At 51.4% G+C, this 10,205-nt stretch overlaps 1 protein-coding gene across 16 annotated transcripts in view; it reads left to right on the forward strand.

Moving 5' to 3' along the window:
* mctp1a (multiple C2 domains, transmembrane 1a) overlaps positions 1 to 10,108 on the forward strand; it is a 77,289-nt gene extending 67,181 nt beyond the window's left edge. For 7 of the 16 annotated variants that reach the window (XM_057032910.1, XM_057032902.1, XM_057032897.1 and 4 more), the window contains 4 exons: positions 26 to 135; positions 214 to 311; positions 428 to 448; positions 7,446 to 10,108. In XM_057032910.1, coding sequence (XP_056888890.1) covers positions 26 to 135; positions 214 to 311; positions 428 to 448; positions 7,446 to 7,517 — 301 coding nt within the window. In that variant the 3' untranslated portion in view covers positions 7,518 to 10,108. Of the gene's footprint in view, positions 1 to 25; positions 136 to 213; positions 312 to 427; positions 449 to 7,445 lie in introns of those variants that run through there. The other 9 variants (XM_057032898.1, XM_057032903.1, XM_057032914.1 and 6 more) reach the window with 5 other exon arrangements.
* Positions 10,109 to 10,205: the final 97 nt, after the last annotated feature.

The raw sequence follows: 10,205 nt of genomic DNA on the forward strand, positions 1-10,205 counted from the left end.
ATGTCTTTATTTCCTCCTCCTCCAGCACATTTAACTGGACGGTGCCTTTCTTGAGCTGGCTGGCCATCGTGGCCCTCGCAGTGGCCACCACCGTGGTCTTCTTCGTTCCTCTCAGATATATCGTGCTGGTCTGGGGTGAGTTGAGGTCACGCTGCAGCTTCAACCCTGCGTCCCAGGTGTGTCACCTCCTCGTTTGCTGCCTTTTGTCCCCAGGAGTGAATAAATTCACCAAGAAGCTGAGAGACCCGTACACCATCGACAACAACGAGCTGCTCGACTTTCTGTCCAGAGTGCTCTCGGACGTGCAAGTGGTGAGTGGAGCTCGCCACACTCGTGTCCGTCTCGTCTGTCCCTGGCGAGTGAGTCCTTCCTTGAGGACCCTTTCCTCATCTCCTCGTCTCCTAATCTCTACTTTTCATACTTTCAGCGGTTGGCTCCTGTTGTGCAGGTTATTATTCTCAAATCATTTCTTTTCAGCCACCCAGACACAAACTTTAATTGTTTTAGTCATTCTCGGTTTTTTTTTCTTCCCAATAATAGCTTTCTTATCTAATTTATTTTACTCCACATGTGGAGCTGTGAAAAAATAAAAAGAGATAAGGTTCACTGAGTTTAGTCACCGCCATCTAACTAGCTTTACTGATTCAATACGCTACACACACACACACACACACACACACACACCACACACACACACATGCTGTCTCCCAGTTATGCTAGTAATTGAAACAGTGTAAAGCAACAATCAACCAGCCCCATGCAGCTCTGCTTCTACATTAACCGTGAGATCAGATTAACTTTGTGGCTGCTTTGTTAGGTGAAATATGGTGTGTAAAATGTGTGTGTGTGTGTGTGTGTGTGTGTGCGTGTGTGCTGTGCCGCTCAGGACAGAGTAAGTGCTGTTTAAACAGCAATTAAGCAGCAGCTTGTGAAAGTCGTTGACTTATCCAGCAGCAGTGGTGTCCGCTGTGGCTGTTAAGCCCTGCTGTGCTGAGTTCAACACACACTCACACGTGCACAGATAAACACACATGTCGAGCGACCCCGGGGCCCCTGATACGACCAATCCCCTGCCACATCAGCGCTGACACGCTTCCTCTTTGATCGCTTGTTGCCCACTAGTGCTTTCATCTTTACAGGGTCATAATCCTTGCTCCCCTACACACACACACACACACAACACACACACACACACACACATGCTGTCTCCCAGTTATGCTAGTAATTGAAACAGTGTAAAGCAACAATCAACCAGCCCCATGCAGCTCTGCTTCTACATTAACCGTGAGATCAGATTAACTTTGTGGCTGCTTTGTTAGGTGAAATATGGTGTGTAAAATGTGTGTGTGTGTGTGTGTGTGTGTGTGTGCGTGTGTGCTGTGCCGCTCAGGACAGAGTAAGTGCTGTTTAAACAGCAATTAAGCAGCAGCTTGTGAAAGTCGTTGACTTATCCAGCAGCAGTGGTGTCCGCTGTGGCTGTTAAGCCCTGCTGTGCTGAGTTCAACACACACTCACACGTGCACAGATAAACACACATGTCGAGCGACCCCGGGGCCCCTGATACGACCAATCCCCTGCCACATCAGCGCTGACACGCTTCCTCTTTGATCGCTTGTTGCCCGCTAGTGCTTTCATCTTTACAGGGTCATAATCCTTGCTCCCCTACACACACACACACACAACACACACACACACACACACACACACACACCCACAGTTCTTCCCTTTTTGGCCCCCTGTGCAGTTTTACAGTTCCTCAGTTCACCGGTGGCTGCCGCAGCAGCGGGCGCTACGCAGGTAGCTGTCGACATAAATGAACCCGAGCTGTCCCCTAGGGTGAAGTGCAGGCACCTTACACACCTGGGGCCCGGTGAGGGGCCCCAACCTCGGGAAGACTGAAGCTTTTACAAGCCCCCTAATGAGGGCCTGCTGGCTATGTGAAGGAGGGGGCCGACTCGGTGCGTTGGTCCAGAGCACGTGTGTCCAGGGCTTCGCCTGCCATTCCAGCATCCAGTCGGTGCTACTGTAACAGTTACTGCTGCAGCTGTTGCCGTGCCGATTGTTGCCAGGTGCACTGACAGTCAGTTGCTTTGGACAGTAAAGAGGGTGAAAAGGCGACACTAATTTTGCTATTTGCAGCAGCGTTATTTTAGGAACGGGGAAACGACCGTGGATGTTTCCGCGTTCTCTCGGTTAATAAAGAACAGGAGCTTCCTGGGACGGTTTCTCAATAACTTCCTGTTAATGTCCCGAGACACAACACAAACAGGAACGTTCTGCTCCGCTGAGCGCCACCCTGTTCAGCTCATTGCCTGCCCCCACCTCACTGGGTCAGTGGGGGGGTCATTTTCAGGAGGTTGTAGGCTCCAAATGAAGCATCGCCTTACCTCCACGTGCACGTGGCCCCCGCTGACCATGGCGTACATGCCAAATATGTCAGCTGTGCCGAGTGACTAATGAAGTAGCCTCCTATCGAGGGCCTCAGACCCAACACAAACACACACACGCACGCACACACGCACACACACACACAGCGGTAGTGCATGTGATGTGGGTCGGGGGTATTTCAGTGTGTTCCACATCATTTGAAGGTGCCCTCGTTGAGCTGGACCTGATGAGGTCCTAATGACTTTATATAATGGGCCGTCCACATTAGTGTTATTATATACATTATATATATATTATTTATAGTGTTACACATGGAACAGTCTTTAGCCTTAATGTGTATTTAAGTCAAAAAGCCGCAGTCACGGGGCTAAATCTGTTACACTGGAGCCCCAACAACACTGTCAAACAGCCTGTAAAGGCCGACTCCCCGGTGATGTATGGACCTCTTCCCACCAGAACCGTTTACTTAAATCATCACAGCCCTGTGAGCAGCGATCTTAACGTGTTCTGTCTGTTTAGGTTGGAAGCTTTTCTGAGTTTATTCTTCCTATGACATCACACCATCGTCAGCAGGTCCTTCATGCCCGTTTAACCTTCCGAAGGTGGAAGCGGTGGTCAGGGTTGGGACGCCGTTAGCTATCTGCTGAGCGCCTACGTACAGGGCCGAGGATTCTCTTATGACGGTATAACACATCTGATCCATCCCGCGGTACAAATAGAAGCATGAATTCCAATTTAGCACCTAGTGACGAGCGTCAGAGGCACGGCGGCTAAACCATAGAGGGGTTCTGTCTTCATCCTGTGTTTCCTTTAGCTTTCATTTCTTTACGTTTCCTTTTCTTTGCGAGAGCACAGTTGACGCTGCATCTTCTGTTCTGCAGATATGTGAAATCCAAATGTTCCCTTGGACATATTTAATTAGCCTTGTGCTCCATTAGGTGTCATACGAGATAAAACTGAGGGGAAAAGAGCAGCAGACGGTAGCCCGATATCCAAATGAGGCTCTTTGGCCTTTGTTGAGTTCATTGATTGACTGGCTTATTTGGCTTCTGCGTGGCGTCCCACGCTGGCGTCACGACATCACGGCGAGGGGGGGCGGATTGAGCGGCAGGGTCCTGGATGCTCCGTCGTAGCGCTCTCAATGAGGCGCGGTGAGCGCTACACGGCAACCCTTCGCTAACTTCAAAACCTGTTTTGCACTTGTACTGTCAACATTTGCGGGCGGGGGGGGAGAGGAGCGGAGGGTGGCGCTGCCTTTGAGCAGCGCTGGGCCTTTTACTCAGCGCCGCTCGCGTCACTCTCTCCTTTAAACTCCCCACTCCAACTACCAAATTGCTCATGTGCTCGCTGCATTACCACATTTTCACTTTCACCCAATTCTGGTTCCTTTCATTTCGCTAACGTCCCACTTTCTCCTCGCCTCTTCTGGCTTTTCTTCTGTTTTCCATTTGGTTGCTTCTGTGTGTGTGTGTGTGTGTGTGTGTTGTGTGCGTTGGGCTGGGGTGAGCGGGGGAGCCCAGGGTATAGCGTCAGGCGGGCCTGTCACCTGTGAGGTGCATTTGAACCCGGCTCCTCGCGGCTGGCAGCTCTTCAGAGAGCAAATGTTTGTTTGATTGAGATGTGTTTTTCCGTTTCGGCGGCACCTTTTCCCTCCGTTGATCCCCTTTGCTGCTCTTCCCGAGAAACAAAACCGTACTTTTCTACTGACACGCAAACTTTTCTTTGTGTGTCTGCGCTCACAAAGAGTTTTTGTTTGGACAGGAACGTCAGCGCTCGGAAATAAATTGCCTGTGGTGCCTGTTTTTTCCGCTGCTGTAGGCGTTTGGCCGTATAATGGGACCACTAACAGCCACTGATCCCCGACGATACCTGTCCCACTTTAGCGGGAAGCCAGCAGGAAACAATGAGTGGGAATGAGCTGCACACAGGCAAACAAGAGAATTCCGGTTTAATACCAGCAGCTTCAGGTGCTGAGCTCTTTCTCCAGAATTCCACCATCTGCTTGTTCCTCCACGAATCGTCGCCGTTCTCGACCTTCGTCAGCGTCCTACCTGGGAACGCCGTATTGGCCACTAACTCCAGAAACACCACTTTTCCAGCACTCAAGCGCATGATTGGAGCAGCTCTGACTTCTCACAATCTGAGTTTGAGTCTAAACGTCGGTGTCGTTTCAGTAAATATGTGGCGTAAACTTTCAGTGCAAATGTGGCCCCGACTCTTACGTGTTGCTAAATTAATTTAACAAATGCGGCATAAATCACGACTGCAGCTATTTCATCTGCTGTCGACATTAGACTGAGATTCACTGTCGCCGACGGCCGAGTTTGGTTCCTGATGCTTCTTTTACAGACTTACGCTGGAAAAGAAAATCGGGAGGCAGGTGTCAACATATGTAAACTTTACACATGTAAACTTTACTTTACATATGTGAGGCATGTCAACTGTACCTTCGTATTATCAGATTAATTATACAAGCAAGTATAGATGAAGCATAAAATATAAATATTAAAGCAAGTAGAGTCGAGTTAGCAACACACACACGCACACACACACACACACACACACACACACACACACACACACACACTGCAACAGTGTCCATCCCCGTGTCTCTCTGTCCTCTCTCTGTCCTCTGTCCAGCCTCCGCTGAGTGTTTCCACCCTGTTGTCTTTCTATCTTTTTCCCTCCCTCTCTCCGTTTGTGTCCCTCCCGTCACCCCGGACCAAACCTTCCCCTGTCGTCTGCACCTGCGTCATTTCCCCGTCCTCCTTCCCGTTGATTCCCGAGCCCATTTTTCCGCTCACTTATCTTTGCACAGATGTTTGATGGCAAAGAAAGTGCACGTCAGGTGTGAGTCCAATCACCTCCATTGTTGCACTGATGGCAAAATAAAGTGCACGTCCTCTCTGACGACAGAGGACGGTGGCGCCGAAGGAGTGGGTAACAGACGCCGCCAGCGTGGAGCGACGGCGCCGTTCCCGTCCACAGCACAGACCCGCCGTGAGACAGAACCCTCTGATGTGGGTTTGTTGTCTGTCGGCAGAATCAGAGGAGGTGTCAGTCAGGCAGACGGGCAGAGTGGCCGACAGCGTCAGCCCGGGAGAGCTCCCGGAGATGACGCCACTCCGCTCCGTCTCCATTAGTATTCCCATTCGGTGTCTCCCAACTGTCTCGTCTCCCAACTGTCTCGTCTCCCAACTGTACTCGTGTATCCGTGCGTCTGAAGGCGTCTGCTGGTGTTTGAGGCTCAGCCTCTGTGGGGCTGTTGCACATCTGGCGTCCGTCACTGAGACGCTGTTTCTTCCTCAGCTCAGCCGTTTACACTGTCCAAGTGTAAATATATGGATATATATGTATGTATGTATATACACTGACCTCTCTGATCTGGGGAACGGGGGCGACAGCTGGCCGGTCCTATGGCTCCGCCCACAAGAGCAGCCTGGCCCCTCGCTCACCTTGATCGATCCCTTTGATCTCTTTGTTTTGGGAGACCTTTGACAACATAACTGACTCCAATACCCCCCCCCCCCCCCCCCCCCACACACACACCACACCACAAGCAGCTCGTTGATGTATTCCCCGTGATGAATGACATCACCAGTTGAAGTTCGTTATGGACGGTTCGTTATGCGCTTGCTTCAGTCGTTTGTGTGTTTGCAATGGAATCGTTGATCCAGCTGCTGCGTTGTCGTGTTAAAACCTTCACAGCCCATGTTATAATATAATATTATAGCTCTTAAAATATTATGTTATAGCTGTTAAAATATTACAATATTATAGCTGTTAAAATATTATAATATTATAGCTGTTCAATTCTCTCCACCATGCTAGATCCTCGCTTCCTCACCACTATTTGGGAGCAATGTGTGAACACTTAAACAGGAAAAGCTTCTTTTTTCTTTCTCTCCCTTCTTCTTCCTTCCTCCCTCCTCCTCTTCCCTCCTCCCTCCCTCCTCCCTCCCTCCTCCCTCCATCCTTCCTCCTCCCTCCTTCCTTCCTTCCCTCCCTCCTTTCTTCTTCCCTCCTTCCCACCTCCTCCCTCCTTCTCCTTCCCTCCTTACTTCCCTCCTCTCCTCCCTCCCTCCTTCCTTCCCTCCCTCCTCCTTCCTTCCTTCCCTCCCTCCCTCCTTCCTTCCCTCCCCTCCCCTCCACCCTCCCTCCCTCCTTCCTTCCTTCCCTCCCTCCCTCCTCCCTCCCTCCCTCCCTCCCTCCTTCCCTCTCCTCCTCCTTTCCTCCTCCCTCCTTCCTTCCCTCCCTCCCTCCTTCCTCCTTCCCTCCCGTCCTTCCTCTCCCTCCTTCCTTCCCTCCTCCTCTCCCCTCCCTCTCTCTCTCCTTCCCTCCCTCCCTCTCTCTCTCCCCTCTCTCCTTCCCTCCCCTCCCTCTCTCCTTCCTCCTCCCTCCCTCCCTCCCTCCCTCCCTCCCTCCCTCCTTCCCTCCCTCTCTCCTTCCCTCCTCCCTCCTTCCTCCTTCCCTCCCTCCCTCCCTCCTCCCTCCTCTCCCTCCCTCCCTCCCTCCCTCCCGTCCTTCCTCCTCTCCTCTCTCTCCCTCTCCTTCCCTCCCATCCCTCCTTTCCTTCCGCTCTCGCCCCTTCCCTCCTCCCGCTCCCTCCCTCCTTCCTTGCCTCTGCCGCTCCCTCCCTCTCCCCCTCCTCCTCTCCTTCCCTTAGTCCTCTCCGCTCCCTCCCTCTCTCCTTCCCCCCTCTCTGCGTGTCTTTCTTCCTCTCAACATGCAGCCATGCTGGGACGGCTCTGTTGTCTCTCCAAGCTTTCCCATGAGGCCTTGCCCTGTTCTGTTTGCTTGTGTGATCCCTCCTTATAGGCCACTGTCCCACATCTGTGGAAGTCCGTGTATTTCTGTGTACGTGTGTGTGTGTGTGTTGTAATCAGTGTGTAATCCCCTCCCTGAGGCCACTGTTCCGCACAGCTGGACTCAGAGAGCCTCTGGAGTGTTTCTGTGCTCTTCAGCATCCTTTGCTCTTTCCACCTGACCGTGTGCACATGTGTGTGCGTGTGTGTGCGCGTGTGCACGTGTGTGTGCGCGTCTGTATGTTTTAACAGGTGCAGTATCGAGAGCTGAAACTGGATCCCAATCCCAGTCCAAATAAAAGGAAGAAAAACAACCCGGGGTAGATGACTGCGTCCGCCCACCAGCTCCTGCCTCCTTCCCTTTTCCTGTGCTGGATCACTGGATCCGGACCAGATCCCCTCATTTTCTTCCTCCAAATCTACTTTTATCTCTTTAATTGCTTTGTCTTTAATTGCTCGGCTCTGGTGCAGTTTTCTGAATTTTGTACAAAAACAGACGAGGATCTTTTGAATCATCCTTATCGCCATCATTTGATTCATTTCAGAGGTGGGGGGGGGGGGGGAGAGGGGGGGGGGGGCGACCTTTATGTCAGCCTTGTGATCCTTCTTCCATCTTCTCGCCATCCGTCTGACAGCTCGGGGGACTCCAGCTTGTCACACAATGAAGAAAGTCAGTTAACATTTAGATCTGCCGTCCCAAACAGACGTCGGCTCGTCCTGAAACACACAGGCAGCATCTTTGATGGGCGACGCCACTTTGGGCCGTTTTTAAATTACCCTTAAATATGTCAGGATTTTTTTTATTGTCTTTATACTGAAGTGTCTTATTTTGATGTTTTGATGTGCATGTTTTATGGAAGATTGTGTTCAGTGGTGCCAGTCTCCTTCAGCCCCAGTCAGTCAGCACACACACACACACACACACACACCACACACACACACACACACACACACACACACACACACACACACACACACACCCCGGACCAGGAAGAGCCTGATGATGTTTCTAATGACGTTGCAATTATCGTGAACTTCGTAAAAGACTCCATCCTGTGTGTGGGTGAGTAGGCGGAGTGTCGGCAGACGTCACACAGCCTGTGCTGCCTGTCGCCAGGCAGGCAGACAGACAGGCAGACAGACAGGCAGGCAGGCAGGCAGACAGACAGGCAGACAGACAGACAGACAGGCAGTCAGGTGGGCCTTCAGGCGGCCGCAGTCATACTCCTCTTTGAAAGGCTGGTGTCCTTTCTGTTCCCTGCACATTTACGCGCCACACACACACACACACACACACACAGGCGGCAGCATTTTCATGCACAACCCTACAACGTGCACGCTCCGCCGCTCTCCCGGATGGGGCTCGTGCACTACCTGTTACTCAGATGAAAGCGGGACGCCCTGTTTGAGCAGGCACATTCTCCCCGGCGCACGCACCCGTGCAAACATGCTCTCTGTGATGCTGCGCCCCAGGCTGGCCGCCCTCTCCATCTGCCCCACCTCCTGCGCTCACAGCTCAACTTTGATCCGTCTCCATTCTCCGAGTCACAGCTGTGTGTGTGCGCGTGCGCGTGCACGTGCGCTTAGAGTCCTCACGCAGAGCGCCTGCGTAGACACGTTTATATTATCAAAGACAGGCTGTTTTGCTCAGCATCGAGTGTGTGTAACAATTGTATCTCCCCTCCAGCTGTAGACTGATGCATGTAAGGCTGTCTGCATGTGTGTGTGTGTGTGTGTGTGTGTGTGTGATGTGGCAGAAATGCCAGCTGTTAGTGTACACTGCTGGTGAAGGACATCAACTGGATGAGCAGCAAGTCACCATGTGACAAGACAAGCCTCGGAGGGGCTTCAGGCTGGAGGTGTCAGTGACGGAGATGTGCAAATATATGCACGTGCGCGTGCGCGCGCGTGTGTTTAGTGCTTCCTCAGACCTTTCTTCTCCTCGCTGCGGTTCCCTTATTCATCAGTGAGTGGGGTCGCGACCCTGTCTGAAGGGACCGTCTCCTGGGCTCCTTGCTGAGCATCTGTTGAAAGATCACAGCTCGGCCTCCGTTCCTGGAGATCTCCTCTCATCCGTCTGAACCCGGCCTCCGTCTCGGCCCCCCCACCCCGTCCGTCTTTATCACGATAAAACCCCGCCGTAGCTCCCGTGGCATCCTCTCGCCATGCCTGCCATCGCCCCCGCCCCCGCCCTCCTCTCCCATCTATCTACATGCTTAAATATCAGCAGGCACGGATCCGTCACCCTGGAGACCCATTGATTTAGTTTTGTTGCTTTTTGGAATCCTCTTGAAAGACAATAAGAGAGCGTCCCCTAAGAGCAGTGTGTCAGACTGATTATAGCCTCCTCGCCAAACCCGCCGTGTGACTCATGAAGGATGTTTTTATGACGCCTGATGGGACGCTTCCGTACCTGATGTGTACACGTCTGCTACTCTGTCATTTTCCAGCAAAAGTGTGACAATTGTGTGACTTTATTTATTGGGTTGTGGCTCCGTTTGCAAGCAAACCAAAGTGGTTTTTTATTTTGTACGATGTAGAGAGAATAAATTATATCAAGGAATGTATCAGAGTGACAAAAAGCACTTTTATTTGCACCAAGTTGGAATGAAAACTATTTATTTTTTAAATAATATTGTAGACGGGAACCTACCTGTTGATTTGTGTTTTCTAAAGTTTGCCTGTGGAGAGGCTGGTAGTCACATGGGCCTTTTCTAGCTGTCCTCAGTGTTGCCTGCCTCTCACTTCACCTTTATGTGCCCAGTCCTGACCAGTAACAGCCAGTGGGGGCTGTTCAAGCATCAAAGAAGTGGAGATTTTCCAGTTAGACAAATGGAATGCATTTGATGTATGTTGCTTATTTTGAATGAGGTGGAAAAAAACCCACAAGATTAAATATTTTTTAGCATCTTCAAGCGTGGCTTATCGTTGAATTGCTTTCCTGCGTCGAGACTTTGGTTCCTAAAGCCAACCCAAGGACTCGGGAGCATTTATCTCAGTCTGCCGGTTCGG

This window comes from Takifugu flavidus, chromosome 5 (assembly GCF_003711565.1).
Source record: "Takifugu flavidus isolate HTHZ2018 chromosome 5, ASM371156v2, whole genome shotgun sequence".
Taxonomy (NCBI): domain Eukaryota; kingdom Metazoa; phylum Chordata; class Actinopteri; order Tetraodontiformes; family Tetraodontidae; genus Takifugu; species Takifugu flavidus.